This window comes from Mobula birostris, chromosome 9 (genome assembly GCF_030028105.1).
Source record: "Mobula birostris isolate sMobBir1 chromosome 9, sMobBir1.hap1, whole genome shotgun sequence".
In the NCBI taxonomy this organism is placed as follows: domain Eukaryota; kingdom Metazoa; phylum Chordata; class Chondrichthyes; order Myliobatiformes; family Myliobatidae; genus Mobula; species Mobula birostris.
The window spans coordinates 75,795,719-75,814,542 of record NC_092378.1 but is presented as its reverse complement, the minus strand read 5'-3'; the positions used below and the strand labels follow the sequence as shown (position 1 = coordinate 75,814,542).

The 18,824-nt window shown below is 42.1% G+C and overlaps 1 protein-coding gene across 1 annotated transcript in view; it reads right to left on the bottom strand.

The window, feature by feature from the left end:
* Positions 1-18,824, bottom strand: part of fer1l6 (fer-1 like family member 6) — a 311,731-nt gene that overhangs the window by 217,675 nt on the left and 75,232 nt on the right. Inside the window, exons 11-14 of the mRNA XM_072267285.1 lie at positions 17,965-18,073; positions 9,385-9,562; positions 7,931-8,051; positions 1,409-1,509 (exon numbers count right to left, since the gene is read on the bottom strand). Coding sequence (XP_072123386.1) covers positions 1,409-1,509; positions 7,931-8,051; positions 9,385-9,562; positions 17,965-18,073 — 509 coding nt within the window. The remainder of the gene's footprint in view (positions 1-1,408; positions 1,510-7,930; positions 8,052-9,384; positions 9,563-17,964; positions 18,074-18,824) is intronic.

The following is an 18,824-nucleotide window of genomic DNA, read 5'->3' as shown; positions in this document are numbered from 1 at the left end:
AAACCTCAGTGCTGGGATATTGGTTCCCCTCAGATTCTAGTGCAATCCATCCTTTTTGTACGGGTCACGTTACTCCAAAAGAAGTCCCAATGATCCAGAAGTCTGAATCCCTGCCCCCTGCTCATATACCTCAGCCACATGTTTATCCTCCACCTCATTCTATTCCTATACTCACTGTCACATGGCACAGGCAGTAATCTCAAGATTACTACCTTTGTGGTCCTGCTTCTCAATTTCCTAACTCCCTGTAGTCTGTTTTCAGGACCTCCTCCCTTTTCCTACCTGTGTCATTGGTACCAATATGTACCACGACCTCTGGCCGTTCACCTTCCTACTTCAGGATATCATGGACACGATCAGAAACATCCCGGATCCTGGCACCTGGGAGGCAAACTACCATCCATGCTTCTTTCCTGTGTCCACAGAATCGCCTGTCTGTCCCCCTAACTATAGAGTCCCCTATCACTGCCGCCATCCTCTTATTTTCCCTACCCTTCTGAGCCACAGGGCCAGACTCTGTGCCAGAGGCGCAACCACTGTCGCTTCCCCCAGGTAGGCCGTCCCCCCGCCCAATAGTACTCAGACAGGAGTACTTATTGTTAAGGGGGACAGCCACTGGGGTACTCTCTAGCATCTGACTCTTGTCCTTCCCTCTCCTGACTGTTACCCACTTCTCTGTCTCCTGAGGCCCCGGTGTGACTACGTGCCTATACCTATCACCTCCTCATTTTCCCTGACCAGACGAAGGTCATCAAGTGGCGTCTCTAGTTCCCTAACACGGTCCCTAAGGAGCTGCAGCTTGACGCACCCAGTGGAAATGTGGCTGGCCAGGAGGCTGGGAATTTCCCCGACTTCTCACATCTGACACCCGGTACAGAACACCAGCCTCACAGACATACTTCCTGTTTCTATTCCTCACAGGTAACTTACCTCACCTCGACCTTTTATCACCAAAACCTTACCACTCTGCCTCAGACCACTCTGTCAATGACTGCTCCTTTGATGACTGCTTCCCTCCCTTTAATGCCTGAGCCTTCCCTTCTTTCTAACTCACGATTGATGCTCCAGTTACAGCCACTAATAAGCCACATACAACTTTCCTTATAACTCAGGACCTCAAGACCCAGTATAAGGTTTTATAATCCATTATACCGTTGATTTAAACTCTATTTGCCACAGTGATTTCAATAAAAGTAACAAATAAATTAATAGCAATAAAAGAATGTTGTGCTGTGTACTTTTACCGATTTGTAATCACCATTTGAGGAAGATAAAAATTCCTCAGATGAATGCAGGAAACATAAAGAAGTATAGAATAGAATAGAATAAAGAGGCCAAGGTAGAGAAGCACTTTGTCTGCATTCATAAATAATTACACTTTGGAAAGCTTAACATATGATCATTTTACCTGCATCTGACTATAAATTCATTCAGGACATCTTTTGTCTTCTTCTCCACATGAGAGTTTGAAATCTTTTTGCAATCTTTGATTTCTTCTAACCTTTCTTCCTAAAGTATAAAATTGAGACAACAAGTAAAGTTGTCAAGGCTTCTCCAAACATTCTGTAGTGTTAGATCCATGATTATACAACATTACGGTGCATTCCTGGGTACTTGATCTTGCATGACCAAGTGTGCAAATCAAATGAGGACCTCATTAGATAGTACATACAGCGTATCAATTAACATGCGATATGAATCAAGAGGTTAATGTGGGTCTGATAGACATCCCCAGAGGGAGAGGGATGAGTAACCTGTGTGGTTATGCACTCCTGATGCCATTTTTGTTGGGATATTCTGTGTTCCTAATGCATGGATTCAAGGTCCTTCTGCACTTTCTCCATGCATTATTAAGAGTCAACAAAGATCAGTGGTGAATGCATAAATATGTTAGGGTGTTTAGAGGTCAAGGAGGAAGAAGAGTTGGATGTCGTAATGTCTATAAAAGTGGAACAGTCCCCAGAGCCTGATGGGATGTACCTCAGATTACTAAGGGAGGCAAGATATGAGATTGCTGAGGCCTTCGCCAGTATTTTTAGAAACATAGAAACATAAAAAGCCTACAGCACAATACAGGTCGTTCAGCCCACAGTGCTGTGTCGAACATGTACTTATTTTAGAAACTACCTTGGGTTAACCATAACCTGTAAGCTCCATGTACCTATCCAGGAACCGCGTAAAAGACCCTATTGTATCCGCTTCCACCACCATTGCCAGCAGCCCATTCCACACACTCACCACTCTCTGCATAAAAAATTTACCCCGACATCTCCTCTGCACCACTTCCAAGCACCCTAAAATTGGGCCCTCTTGTATTAGCCATTTCAGTCGTGGGAAAAAACCTCTGACTATCCACATGATCAATGCCTCTCATCATCTTATACACCTCTATCAGGTCACCTCTCATCCTCCATTGTTCCAAGGATAAAAGGCCGAGTTCATTCAAACTATTCTCATAAGGCATGCTCCCCAATCCAGACAACATCCTTGTAGATCTCCTCTGCACCCTATCTATAGTTTTCACATGCTTCCTGTAGTGAGGTGACCAGAACTGAGCACAGTACTCCAAGTGGGGCCTGACCAGGGTCCTGTATAGCTGCAACATTACCTCTCGACTCTTAAACTCAGTCCCACAGTTGATGAAGGCCAATACATCGTATGCCTTCTTAACCACAGAGTCAACATGTGCAGCAGCTTTGAGTGTCCTAATGACTCGGACCCCAAGATCCCTCTGATCCTCCACAATGCCAAGAGTCTTACCATTAATACTATATTCTGCCATCATATTTGACCTGCCAAAATGAACCACCTCACACTTATCTGGGTTGAACTCCATCTGCCACTTCTCAACCCAGTTTTGCATCCTATCAATGTCCCACTATAACCTCTGACAGCCCTCCACACTATCCACAACACCCTCAACCTTTGTGTCATCAGCAAATTTCTAACCCATCCCTCCACTTCCTCATCCAGGTCATTCAGAAAAATCATGAAGAATAAGGGTCCCAGATCAGATCCCTGAGGCACACCACTGGCCACTGACCTCCATGCAGAATATGACCTGTCTACAACCACTCTTTGCCTTCTGTGGGCAAGCCATTTCAGGATCCAGAAAGCAATATCCCCTTGGATCCCATGCCTCTTTACTTTCTCAATAATCCTTGCATGGGGTACCTTATCAAATGCCTTGCTGAAATCCATATACACTACATCTACTGCTCTTTCTTCATCAATGTGTTTAGTCACAACCTCAAAAAATTCAGTCAGGCTCGTAAGGCATAACCTGCCCTTGACAAAGCCATGCTGACTATTCCTAGTCATATTATGCCTCTCCAAATGTTCATAAATCCTGCCTCTCAGGATCTCCTCCATCAACTTACCAACCAATGAATTAAGACTCACTGGTCCATGATTTCCTGGGCTATCTCTACGCCCTTTCTTGAATAAGGGAACAACATCTGCAACCTTTCAATCCTCCAGAACCTCTCCCATCCCCATTGATGATGCAAAGATCATTGCCAGAGGCTCAGCAATCTTCTTCCTCTCCTCCAACAGTTGCCTGGGTTATACCCCATTTGGCCCAGTGACTTATCCAACTTGATACTTTCCAAAAGCTCCAGCCCATCCTCTTTCTTAATGTCTATATGCTCAAGCTATTCAGACCACTGTAAGTCATCCCCACAATTGCCAAAGGTCCTTTTCCATAGTGAATACTGAGGCAAAGTATTCATTAAGTACCACTGCTACCTCCTCTGGTTCCACACAACCTTTTCCACTGTCACACTTGATTGGTCCTATTCTCTCATGTCTTATCCTCTTGCTCTTCACATACTTGTAGAATGCCTTGGGAATTTCCTTAATCCTGCTTGCCCAGGCCTTCTCATGACCCCTTCTGGCTCTCCTAATTTCATTCTTAAGCTCCTTCCTGCTAGCCTTATAATCTTCTAGATCTCTATCATTACCTAGTTTTTCAACCTTTCATAAGCTTTTCTTTTCTTCTTGACCAGATTTTCAACAGCCTTTGTACACCACGGTTCCTGTACCCTACCATCCTTTTCCTGTCTCATTGGAACGTACCTATGCAGAACACCATGCAAATATCTTCTGAACATTTGCCACATTTCTGCTATACATTTCCCTGAGAACATCTGTTCCCAATTTATACTTCCAAGTTCCTGCCTGATAGCTTCATATTTCTCCTTACTCCAATTAAACACTTTCCTAACTTGTCTGTTCCTATCCCTCTCCAATGCTACTGTAAAGGAGATAGAATTGTGATCACTATCTCTAAAATGCTCCCCCACTGAGATATGTGACACCTGATTAGGTTCATTTCCCAATATCAAATCAAGTACAGCCTCTCCTCTTGTAGGCTTATCTACATACTGTGTCAGGAACCTTTCCTGAACACATCTAACAAACTCCAGCCCATCTAAACTCTTCCCTCTAGGGAGATGCCAATCAATATTGGGGAAATTAAAATCCCCCAGCTCAACAACCCTGTTATTACTGCACCGTTCCAGAATCTGTCTCCCTATCTGTTCCTCAGTGTCCTTGTTACTATTGTGTGGTCTATAAAAAACACCCAGTAGAGTTATTGACCCCTCCTTGTTCCTAATGTCCACCCACAGGGACTCTGTAGACAACCCCTCCATGACTTCCTCCTTTTCTGCAGCCGTGACACTAACTCTGATCAGCAGTGCCACGCCCCCACCTCTTTTTGGCTCCCTCCCTGTCCTTTCGAAACATCTAAAATCCAGCACTCTAAGTAGCCATTCCTGACCCTGCACCGTCCAAATCTCAGTAATGCCAACAACATCATCCTCCAAGTACTGATCCATACTCTAAGCTCATTGGCTTTGTTCATGACGCTTCTTGCATTAAAATAGACACATCTCAAACTATCAGTCTGAGCGCATCCCTTCTAATATTAAGTACAGGAGAGGGATTTAATTTATATATATAGTTAAATTGAAGTAGTGTTTAAGTATATATATATATATATATATACAGATGTCCTGGATGTTATGGTGCCCACGATGGTTCTGACTACATTCACAACTCTCTGCAGCTTATCTTAATCCTGTGCTGTAGAGCTCCCCGACACATCAGAGAGTGATGCAGCCAGATAGAATGCTCTCCATGGTACATCTGTAGAAACTTGTGAGAGTCTTTGCTGACATATTAAATCTCCCCAAACTCCTAATGGAATATACATAGCAGCTACCATGCCTTTTTTGTAGCTGCATCGATATGTTTGGTCCAGGTTAGATCCTCGGAGATATTGACACTCAGGAACTTGAAATTGCTCACACATTCCACTTCTGATCCCTCTGAGGTTTGGTGTATGTTCCCTCACCTTACTCTTTCTGAAGTCCACTATCTTACTAATGTTGAGAGCAAGTTTGTCGCTGCGACACCACTCAACTGTCTGATATATCTCACTTCTCTATGCCCTCTTGCCACCATCTGAAATTCTGCCGACAATAGTTGTGCTGTCAGCAAATTTGTCGAAGGCTTTTGAACAGTGCCTGGTCATGGGTGAAGAGAGAGTAGAGCAAAGGGGCTAAGCACACATCCCTGAGACGTGCCAGTGTTGATTTCAGCAAGGTGGAGATGTTATTTTCGATCTGCATAGATTGGTGTCTTCTGATTAGGAACTTCTGATTAGGAAGTTGAGGATCCAGTTGTAGAGGGAGGTGCAGAGGCCCAGGCTTTGGAGCTTTACTAGAAGAGATTTACCAGAAGGCTGCCTGATTTAGAGGGCATGTGCTATCATGAGAAGCTGGACAAACTTAGGTTGTTTTGTCTGGAGCGTCGGAGGAGGGGAGACCTGATAGATGTTTACAAAATTATGAGAGGCATAGATAGAGTAAACAGGGAGTATCTGTTTCCCAGAAGGGGTAGGTTCAAAGGGGACGCGAGGGGTAAGTTTTTTACTCAGTGAATGATGGATGCCTGGTATGGTAGTAGAGGTAAATACATTAGAGGCTTTTAAGAGACACTTAGATAGGTGCATGGATATGAGGAAGATAGAGGGATGTGCTTTGGTTCTTTTTTAATCCACTTTTTAGCTGGTTCAGTACAACATTGTGGAGTGAAGGGCCTGTCACTGTGCTGTGTTGTTCTATGTTCTATGCTGTATACCTTCAAGAAGGCTTCAACAACACCCTTGAATTATTTCCTCCATCTCTCATAACATATCCTGGAATATCACATCTCTTTTCGGAGTCTTCTATCTACCCAATGAAGTAAAGACCAAGTGCAAATTAATGCCACCAAGATTTGGAGGCATAGTGGACAGTCGGGAAACCTATCAAAGCTTGCAGTGTAATCTGAACCAGCTGGAAAAATTGGCTGAAAAATGGCAGATAGAATTTAATGCAGACAAGTGTGCGTTTGTCCACTTAGGGGGGACAAATTAAGGTAGGACTTACACAGGGCATTGAGGAGTGTGGTAGAACAGAGGGATCTGGGAATACAGATCACCATTCCTTTAAAGTGTTGTCACAGCTAGATTGGGTAACAATGAGAGTTTTTGACATACTAGCTTTAATAAATCATAGTATTGAGTACAGGAGTTGGGATATTTTGGCAAAGTTGTATGAGATGATGGTGAGGGATAATTTGGAGTATTGAGAGCAGCACTGGTCACCTACCCACAGGCAAGATATCAGTAAGATTAAAAGAGTGTGGAGAAAATGTACAAGGATGATGCCAGGACTTGAGGACCTGAGTTCTAGGGAAAGGTTGAACAGGTTAAGACTTTGTTCCCTGGAGTGTAGGAGAGTGAGGCAACATTTGATTGAGGTATATAAAATTATGAGGGGTATAGGTAGGGGAAATACAAGCAGGCTTTTTTTTACTTTTTCCATCCATCACTTTCACTGCCATATAATTTCATATTTGCAGACCCTTTTTCTGAAAAGGTTGCCCTCAGCTTTCTGTAAAATCTTTCCCCTCTCATCGCAAACCAATGCCCTCTAGTTTTGGATTCCTTCAGCTTGAGTAAGGACTTTAGCAATTTACCTTATCTACACACCCCTTCATTTTATAAAACTTTATAAAGTCATCCCTTAGCCTCTTACATTCAAGAGTAAACAGTCTTATCCTATCCAGCCCCTCAATACATAAACCCTCCACTCCATAAATCTTTTCTGTATCCCTCCCAGTTTAATGACATCCTGCCCATAGCTAGGTGACCAAAACTGTACAGAGCTCTTGCAATGTAGCCCTGCCAACATCTTGTACAACTGTAATAAGAATCCCTCTCCTGTACTTAATATTAGACCATAAGACCATAAGATATAGGAGCAAAATTATGTAATTTGGCTCATCAAGTCTGCTCCACCATGCCTTCATGGCTGACTTATTATCACTTTCAACCCCAATTCTCCCGCCTTCTCCCTATGATGCCCTGACTAATCAAGAACCTATCAACCACCACTTTAAATATACTCAATGTCTTGGCCTGCACAGCCATCTATGGTAATGAATTCTACAGATTCACTACTCTCAGGCTAAAGAAATTCCTCTTCTTCTCTGTTCTGAAGAGGTGTCTTTTGAAGCTGTGCTAGATTCCCCCACTATTGGAAATATCCTCTCCATGGCCTCTTTATCTAGGCCGTTCAATATTCGATAGACTTCAATAAGATCTCCCCTTCTAAACTCCAGCAAGTACAGGCCCAGAGCCATCAAATGATCCTCATATTTTAACCCTGTCATTCCTGGATCATTCTTGTGAACCTCTTCTGGACCCTCTCTAGTACCAACACATCCTTTGTTGGATAAGGAGCCCAAACCTGCTCACAATAGTTCAAGTTTGTTTTCACAAGTGCCTTATAAAGTCTCAACAACTTGAATTTCTGAAATGGAATGAATGAGCTGACAGCTCCAGACAGGTCAGATGATTATGTAACAAAATACAAACAAGCAAGTCAGCAATCTTATCCAGGAAGTTGGAAATATGCAACCGGAAAAGTTGGTCCTCCCAGCAACTCTTGACAAAGATGCATGGTTTCTTGTTATCAAGTGGCAAGTAGAAGTAACTCCTGCAAGCAAAGAAAAGGACTCAATCAGGATGCAGAAGTTATTTTGTTATTAATACAATGATTATCCTGGCCATGTGTTTTAGGGTGGGGAAAGACTGGAGGGCCAATGGTGAGGTATGGAGTTGTCTATTTTTAAACACAAGAGATTCTGCAAATGCTAGAAGTCCAGAGTAACACATACAAAATGCTGGAGCAACTCTGCAGGTCAGGCAGCATATATGTAGAGGAATGAACTGTCAACGTTTAGGGCTGAGACACTTCATCAGGACTGCATTGTGACTCCTTTATTGTTGTTTCTTCCCTTATCGAGTCCCAAAGCTCTAAAAGTTTCTGTCATATTCCAGAGTCTCCAATTAACCCCCAGTTATTTCTCTCAAACTTTCCTTTTGACATAACCTGTTACCCGCTAGCCCCTCAACATTCAGTGAAGATTTATTGTAGGAAATTGCATTCTTGATGAAAGCCCAAAATGTCGACTGCTTATTACCCTCCATATGACCTGATGAGTTCCTGTACCTATTGAGTGCTGTTCAGGGAAGGAGAGAATTCAAGATATCCATCTGGCGCCATCCAACGTCATCAAGAGAAAATTTGTTTGGAACACCAGCAAAATAGGTCTCTTCCGGTCAAGCGCTGAGTGTTCAGTTGTCAGGAGTCAAGTGTTTAATTTTGACAGTGAGGCACCAATATTTTGATTTAGTTGGTTTGTCACTCTCGGCTGGTGGAATCATTTTCACCTAGTCTAAGAGTGGATATGGAAAGGATATTTCCAATAGTGGGAGAGGTTTGGACCACACGGCCCAGCCTCAGAATACAAGGATGTCCCTTTAGAACAGAGATGAGGAGGAATTTCTTTAGGCTAGGGGGTGGAGAATTTGTGGAATTCATTGTCACAGTCAGGTCACATCATATTTAAAGCAGAGATTGATAGCTTCTTGATTAGGAAGGATGTCAAAGGTTACAGGGAGAAATCTGAAGAATGAGGCTGAGGGGAAAATAAATCAATCATGATGAAATAGTGGAGCAGACTCGATGGGCCAAATGACTTAATTCTGCTCCTATGTCTTATGGTCTTATAGTTTTATAAATGGGGAGAGGGGCAGAGTAATAGCTGGCAGGTGTAGTGAAACCAGGTGAACAGCAAGGTGGGTGGGTGGTGGAGGGGGATAAAGTGAGAAGCTGGGAGTCGGTAGGTGGCTGAAGAAGGAGTCTGAGGGAAAATAAATCAGTAATGATTGAATGACAGAGCAGATTCAAAGGGCCAAATAGCTTAATTCTGCTCCTATGTCTTATGTTTTTCTTCACGTTGTTGTAGTAGAATTTTATCAATTACCTATTGCCCTCCATTAGCAGGGGCTTCACAGGTTTGGTAACTGGACTATCAGATTCCAGGGCTTGATCTGATCCAATGGCATGCAGCAGAGATGTAGATTCCTCTTCATTTGCACCTGGTGACCACTTTTTGCTTGGTGTAGATGGTGCGGCTCTATCCATAATGTTCCCATAATTCCCTGTGAAAACAGAAGCCACAGATAACTTTCTGCTCTCCTCCGGGCCAACTGGGTAACTATCTTCTCGTGTTTATGTGACCTAAATCTACCCCCATCTATTTCCATGAGTTTGTTTTCAATGATTTTCTCTTGGAACGTAAAGCCATTTTCCATCAGGCCCTCACTCTGTTCTTAAAATAGAAACACACTTCCACATCAAATTTAACAAACTTTTACCTCTGAGTTCACAATCAACAGCAAATAAACCAGTTACTGCTAGAGGCCAAGCCACTGAGTATATTTAAAGTGGAGGTTGACAGGTTCTTGATTAGTTAGGGTGTCAGAGGTTACGGGGAGAAGGCAGGAGAGTTGGGTTAAAAGGGATGATATATCAACAACAGAATGGCAGAGCATATAATACTTATAACCAAGAAACCCATTTCAGGAGTGACGTGGAAAGATGAAATTACATTAGATTTCGAATGGTTTACTTCCAAGTTTGGTTATAGATTTTATTCCCACCACCTGCTGCTCTCTCGGAATTGTTTGCACAGGAGAATAAACAGATGAGGAACAGTAGGCAAAGGACAAGTGGATCAGAGTGGAATGGGCAGCACAGTAGTGTAGCGGTTAGCACAGTGTTCCCAAACATTTTTTAGCCCAACACCCCTCTAAACCATTTTCACACCTGCATCTTCATACTTGCCAATGCCCTTCTTAGGCACAATACACTTTCTGGCACCCCCATAATGTAAAAACATGTCTATCATATGCTAACATGAGAAAAATTATTCTGCTTTAACTTTTTATTTGTCTTTAAACCTAGTTTACACAGGACCTGTGCACTGTACAGCAGCTTTGATATCAATGCAATCCTTGTTCTTGATGGGTTTTAGCAAGAGTTGAAATATCTTGTTTAAGTTGTGACAGCAAAAGCCTTAAGCCCTGCACATGTAACAGTGTCCAAACAGTTTCTATTTTTTTGTGAGTATGTGGTTCACTGCACTGAAGACTCTTTCAATAAGGTAGGAGGATGGAAATGCAATGAAGTCTGCCTCTTCTCCAAAGACCAGGAAACTTCATATGACAGTGTAGCCACATTTTGTAGCCACAAAAGCCGACATTTTTGAAAAGCATTTTTGCTTGTTCATTCTGAATTTCAATAATTTCATTTTGCAAGCTCTCTTCCTGTCCTTCCACTTTGCAAAGAAAAGGGTTAATTACTCAGTCCGGAATTTCCAGATCGTTCAAATCCTTGAATTGACTTCTTCCGTGACTGCAGGTCTAAACAGTACTCTTGCATATCACTGTCTGTGAAAGAGAGTGCCATACTTTCCATACAGGGACACTGTGAGAACATTCTTTTCTCAATGTTTTGCTTATATATTTCTAATTTTCCAATAAAAGTGAACACTGCTCTTTTTACCTGGATTAGATTGAAATTCTCAGCCTGCAGTTTCATATTTAGAATGTTCATTTTGTCATAGAGATTGGCTTGGTACGCCACATCTCCACATAGAAGTTCAATCATGTTTCCTAAGCTCTTGTCTAAGCAAAAATTCAACCAGTGTAAACAGCAGCCTTTGACAGCCAATGCACTTCAGTTTGAAGAAGCAAGCATTCAAAACTCTCCATGTTATCTAGGCATAACTGTGAAATATTCCGCTATTTAATGGATGATCTTTAATTTTGGTGATAGCAGATATTATAAGAGTCATGCTTAAGAAGAGTCACTGGTTGAGGTTTTTGATTGTTGACGATGTATTACATAATGGATTGCAAAAAGACTTAGAATTTCTTTTCTCAAAAATGCCACTAAACCAGCATGGTGACTTGTCATATATATTGCTCTATCTGTTGCACAAGAGATCATTTTCCTAATCTTCTTTATCCGCAATATATATTTTGAGCTTGTCGTAGATTGATTCTCCATTGATATTTGTTTTTAACTTTTTTTAAAAAAGAATCTCTTCATAAACTTTTCCATTTTTGATAAACCATACATATGCCATTAGCAATGCCTCGTTGTCTCCTAAATTTAGTCTTTTGTAGCTCTGATACCAATCTGTCCTCATTCATTTCATTAAGATGATAAGCTACTGAGTTATTAGAGGAATTGATTTTAAAATACTGGTATCCATTTGAGAACAGTGGTGAACACTTCTGATACAATGGCCATTATTAATCTTTCACCAATTGTGTGAGATTTTCCACATTTTGCTTTCATTTTGGAAATGTTATAAAAAGCAATGAAGACCACTATCAAGGTTATTTTTAGCTTTCTCGCAAATACCTCGAGTGTGGAACACTTTTCAAATGCTTCTTTCATCTTCTGGAACTACCATAAGTAGCCTTCCCAGGGTGTCTTTTACAGAAGTGTTCCTGCAATCTTGATGGTTTCACGGCTTCATTAGACAGTATAGTATTACAAATAAGACATGGGGCATCGTTGATCTGACAGGAACAGACTGTAACGTTGTATTGATGCATTTTCTGTAGTTTCTGTTTCTTAGCAGGATTAGAATTCAAGGCTTCTCTGCCTTCAGACTTAGAGATTACGCCATACATATTTATCCATCATTAACGGGGCTAAATTAAAATAAAAAATTAACACAAACTGGAAATGCCTATCGGATGTTGGCAACGGCAGTGAATTGAAATGGACGGAACAATGGTAGCAGCATGCAAAGGAACAGCGAGGCCAAGATGAAGACAGTCACAACAATGAAAATTACCTTGACAAGGATTCAGATCAGAACCTGTCGGTCAAGTCACAACTGGTGTTCGGCAAGCTGCCTTTATACTATTTCACTTGGGGCCATTGACTGGTCACATAAGGTCTCAGAATAATAGTGCCATAGTTAGGGTGATGCTTACCACCACCCCCAAGAATCTCTGACAACTTCTATTTCCCATAACGCCCCCTTAGGACATGTAACTGCCCCCATCAGAAATCAATGGGTTAGCGTAACACTATCACAATGCCAGTGACCTGGGTTCAATTCCCACCATTCTCTCCAAGGAATTTCTACATTCTCCCAGCCACCATGTGGTTCTGATTTCCTCCCATATTCCATGGATGTACCGGTTAGTGGGTTAATTGGTCACATGGGGGTACTTGGGCAGCACAGGCTCATGGGCTGGAAGGGCCTATTCCTGTATCTCTAAATAAATTCAAGATTCAAGATTTAAATTTATTTATCACATGCATATCGAAACATACAGTGAAATAAGACCATTAGACCATAAAACATAGAGCAGAACTAGGCCATTCAGCCCATTGAGTCTGCTCTGCCATTCCATTATGGTTGATTTATTATCCCTCTCAACCCCATTCCCCTGCCTTCTCTCTGTAAGCTTTGACATCTTGACTAATCAAGAACCTTTAAATATACTCAATGATGGCCTCCACACCCTGGCTAAAGAAATTCCTCCTCAGCTAAATGGATGCCCCTCTATTCTGAGGCTGTGCCCTCTGGTCCTAGACTGACCCACTATAGGAATCATTCTCTCCATGTTCACACTATCAAGACCTTTCAGTATTCCATAGGTTTCAATGAGATCCCCCCCACTTCTAAACTCCAGTGAGCATGGGAGCAGAGCCATCAAACACTTCTCGTACATATATTAGACCTTTCATTCCTGTGATCTTTCTCAAGAAACTTCTCTGGACCCTGGCCAATGCCTGCATATCTTTTCTTAGATAAGGAGCCCTAACAATACTGCAAGTGTGGTCTGACCAATTCCTTATAAAGCCTCAGCATTACATCCTTGAATGTTTACATTAACATGCAACATGATATTTGCTGGGGGCAACCCGCAAATATCACCACACATTCCAGAGCCAAAAATTTGCCCACCAATATTTGTCTTGAAATATTTGACTCACTGGGGAAGAGTATAATGGGAGAGATTTTACAACTATCACAATCTTTTGCTATTAACATTTATTCACGTCAAAGACTTGAAAGATGCTCATTGTAGACTGAATGCTGGGTGATGTAGCTAATCATTGACTGGGCAAGCTAGTTGAAGTGATTATACGAAGTTCAAGGTAAAGTTGATTATTGGCGTACATACCTGTCACCATATACAACCATAAGATTTATTTTCTGCAGGCATACTTAGCAAATCTATAGGACAGTACTGTAACTGTAAACTGTAAACATCAGGAACTATAAACTGTAAACAAACTGTGCAAATGCAGAAATAAATAAATAGCAATAAATAGCAAGCATAAGAACTTAAGAAATAAGAGCAGGAGTTGGCCGTCTGGCCCAACAAGCCTACTCCGCCATTCAATAAGATCATGGCTGATCTGGCCATGGACTCATCTCCACCTACCTGCCTTTTCCCCATAACCATTAATTCCCTTACTATGCAAAAAGCTATCCAACCTTGTCTTAAATATACTTACTGAGGTAGCCTCCAGTGCTTCATTGGGCAGAGAATTCCACAGATTCATCACTCTCTGGGAAAATTATTTCCTCCTCATCTCCATCCTAAATCTACTCCCCCACATCTTGAGGCTATGTCTCCTAGTTTCAGTCTCACCTACCAGTGGAAACAACTTTCCTGCCCCTATCTTATCTATCCCTTTCATAATTTTATATGTTTCAATAAGATTTCCGCTCATTCTTCCGAATTCCATGAGTACAGTAGCAGGCGACTCAATCTCTCCTCATAATCTAACCCCCTCAGCTCTGGAATCAACCTGATGAACCTCCTCTGCACCACCTCCAAAGCCAGTATACCTTTCTTCAAGTAAGGAGACTAGAAATGCATGCAGTACTCCAGGTGTGGCCTCACCAGTACCCTGTACAGGTGCAGCATAATCTCCCTGCTCTTAAATTCAAACCCTCTCGCAATGAAGGCCAACATTCCCTTTGCCTTCTTGATAGCCTGCTGCACCTGCAAACCAACCTTCTGTGATTCACGCACAAGCACTGTCAAAACCCTCTGCACAGCAACATGCTGCAATTTCTTACCATTTAAATAATAATCTGCTCTTTCATTTTTCCTTCCAAAGTGGATGACCTCACATTTACCAACATTGTACTCCATATGCCAGACTCTTTGCCACTCACTTAACCTATCTATATCTTCTGCACAATTTACTTTTCCACTCAATTTAATACCATCAGTAAACTTAGATACACTACACTCAGCCCATTCTTCCAGATCATTAGTGAACAGTTGTGGGCCCAGCACCGACCCCTGCAGCACACCACTCACCACTGATTGTAACACCCATTATCCCAACTCTCTGCTTCCTATCAGTTAACCAATCCTCTGTCCATGCTAGTACATCAACCCCAACTCTATGCATCCTTATCTTATGGATAATTCCTTTATGTGGTACCTTATCGAACGCCTTCTGGAAATCCAAGTAAATAAACATTCATCTGTTGCCCTCTATCCACTGCACTCATTACAGTAAGTTTGTCAAACAGGACCTGCCTTTGCTGAATCCATGCTGCGTCTGCCTGATGGATCAATTTCTTTCCAGGTACCTCGCTATTTCTTCTTTAGTGATAGCTTCAAGCAATTTCCCAACTACAGATGTTAAACTAGCTGGCCTATAGTTACCTGCCTTTTGCCTACATCTTTTTTTGAACAGTGGCATGATATTTACCGTCTTGCAATCTGCCAGGACCTGCCCAAAGTCCAGAGAATTTTGGTAAATTATCACCAAAACCTCTACTATAACTTCTCCCATTTCTTTCAGTTGCTTGGGATGCATTCCATCAGGACCAGGGGACTTATCTATCCTCAGTCCCACAAGTTTGCTCAGCACTATCTCCTTAGTGATTAGCTATTGTATCGAGGTTCTCACCTCCCATCACATCCATAACATCTCTCTTTGGTATGTTAGATGCATCTTCCACCATGAAGCCCAACACAGGATAGTCATTCAAAGCCTCAGCCATTTTCCCATTACCCAATATCAATTCTCCCTTTTCATCCTCCAAGGGACCTATATTCACTTTAGCCACCCTTTTCCGCTTTATATAATTATAAAAACTTTTACTATCCATTCTTATATTTTGTGCTAGTTTATTTTCATAACCTAGCTTCCCTTTCTTTATTGCTCAAAATAACAATATAACAGAGTCCTTAAGTGAGTGTAGTTATCCTCTTTTGTTCAAGACCCTGATGACTGAGGGGTAGTAACTGGTTTTGAACCTGGTGGTGTGAGTCCTGAGGCTCCTGTACATTCTTCCTGATGGCAGCAGCAAGAAAAGAGCATGGCCTGGGTGTTAAAGATCTTTAATGATTGATTCTGTTTTTCCACAGCAATGTTCATGTAGATGTGCTCAACGGTTGGGAGGGTTTTACCTGTGATGTACTGCGCCGAATCCAATATGATTTTCCACTCAAAGGCATTGGTGTTCCCATACCAGGCTGTAATGCCACAGGCCAACACACTTTCCACCACACACCTATAGAGGTTTGCCAAGGTTTTTGATGATATGCTGAATCTTCGCAGATTCTTCCTGAGAAAGTAGAGGAACTGTCGAGCTTTCTTCGCAGTAATATTTATATAATAGGTCCAGGGCAGGTCCTCTAGGATAGTGCTACCCTAGAATTTAAAGGTACTGACCCTCTCCCCCTCTGATCCTTCGATAATTACTGGCTCATGGACCACAGGTTTCCATCCTCTAATGTGTACAATCAGTTCCTTGGTCTTATTGACATTGAGTGAGAGATTGTTGTTATTACACCACTCAGCCAAGCTCTCAATCTCCCTCCTGTATGCTGATTTGTCTCTCTCTTTGATACAGCCCACAACAGCGATGTCATCATCAAACTTGTATATGATGTGGGAGCTGTACTTAGCCACGCAGTCACAGGTGTAAAGCGAGTCGAGCAGGGGATTAAGTAAACGTCCCTGCAGTGCTCCTGTGCTGATGGAGATTGTGGAGGAGATGCTTTTGCCAATCAGAACTGACTAGGGTCTACAAGAAAGGAAATCCTGGATCCAATTGCACAAGGTGGTATTGAGGCCAAGGTCTTGGAGTTTACTGATTAGTTTTAAGGGGATGAGGGTGTTAAATGCCAAGCTGTAATCGATAAAGAGCATCCTGATGTATGCATCTTTGCTGTCCAGATGTGCCAGGATTGTGTGAAGAGACAACAAGATCTGCTTTAGACCTATTGTTTCGGTAAGTAAATTGGAGTGGATCCAAGTCACCATCCAGACAGGAGCTGGTAAGTTTCATCAACAGCCTTTCAAAATGCTTCATCACCATGGATGTAAGTGCCACTGGGTGATAGTCATTTAAGTTAACACACTCTTCCTGGGCACCAGTACGATTGAAGCCTGCTTGAAGTAGGTGGGACCACACACTGCCAGAGAGAGAGGTTGAAGATTTCCGTGAGTACACCAGCCAGTTTGGCAGCACGGGTCTTCAGTATTCGGCCAGGTCCTCCATTCGGAATGGATGCTTTTCTTGGATTCACTCTCTTGAAGGCAGCTGGCACATCATCTTCAGATACTGAGATCAAAGGATCATTGGGAGACATGGGTTTGCATGATGGTTTTTCGTGTTCTGGTGGTCAAAAGGAGCATAGAAGGCATTGAGCTCATCTGGAAGTGAAGTTCTGCTGTCCCCTATGTCACAGGATTTGGCTTTGTCAGAGGTTATGGCATTCAAACCTTTCCATAGCTGTTGAGCATCCCTAGTTGATTCCAGTCTAGTCCTGAATCTCCACTTGGCCTAGAGGTGGCTTTCTGGAGATCATACCAGAATGTAGCATTCTTGCTCTCCAGACTTGAATGCCTCTGATCTGGCTCTCAGCTGCTTCCAGATTTCATTGTTCATCCAGGACTTCTGATCGGGGAAAACCCAGAATGATTTCGTGGGGACATGTTCATCCACAGCTGTTTTAATAAAATCAGTTTCGACCCTGGTATAGTCACTGATGAATTCTTAAACATGACCCATTTCAATGACTCAAGGCAATCTTTTAACCATTCCTCAACCTCCCGTGACAACTCTTGGTTGTCTTGATCTTTGGTCTTTAAGCTTGGTCTGTATACAGGTCGTAGTAGAATAGCCACATGATCCAACCTGCCAAAATGTGGTCTCGGGAAGGAATGATTGATATCGTAAAGTAGCAGTGGTCTAGTGTTTTGGGATCTCTGGTGCAGCAGGTTCCGTGCTGGTGACTAATGGGCAAGGTTTTCTTCAAACAGGCCTCATTAAAGTCACTGACTATAATTTGAAATGTGTCGGGATGGGCCGTTTCTTGTTTCCAGACTGTATCATGCAGTTTTACGAGTGCTTGCTTATAATCGGCTGCTGGCGGTATGTAAACTGGGGTCAGGATTATGGAAGAGAACTCTCAAGACAAATAGAATAGTCTACATTTAATCGTTAGTTGTTGTAAGTCATGGAAACCTGACTGTATGTCCTTACCTAATGATATCTCAAAACTGATTGGCTTTTCACCAAGCTTCCTGTCAATCATTGTTGCTTCAAAAAAGGTGCCGAACAGAAGGAAACATTGGACAGTGTCTTCGTCAATCTGAGAAAAGGCACAAAAAGAGGTACTTAGACGATGTCATAGATACAGTTCCAGAGGAAAAATTTATACTTGTTGAGCGTTTATTTCCCTCCCTAGCTGCTGCTTGACCTTCTGAGTTCCTCCAGCGTTTTGTGTGTGTTGCCTCAGATTTCCAGCATCTGCACAATTGCTTGTGTTTCTAAAAAGCAACATCCCAGACAAAATAGTTTTCTATAATTTCATTCAACAGTCAAGTCACCTTTTAAAAGGCACTTAACTTCATTTTTCCCCAAGACAATTATTTTATTCAGATTAAAATGAACTCCATCATCCGGATATTGTGAAATGTTAAGAGACAGATGCTGGAATACATTATGTTTGATTTTTTTGAAATGTAACCTGACCACAGAATTAAAACATCACCAAGATCCTTTTCCATAGTGAATATTGAAGTGAGATATTCATTAAGCACCTCTGCTATTTCTTTCAGTTCCATACACACTTTCCCAATGTAACACTTGATAGGTCCTATTCTTTCACATCTTATCCTCTCGCTCTTCACATACATGTAGAATGCCTTGGGGTTTTCCTTAATCCTGCCTGCCAAGGCCTTCTGGCTCTCCTAATTTCCTACTTAAGCTCCTTCCTGTTAGCCTTATAATCTTCTAGATCTCTAACATTACCTTGTTTGTTCCTATCTTTCTCCAATGCTATTGTAAAGGAGATAGAATTATGATCACTATCTCCAAAATGCTCTCCCACTGAGAGATCA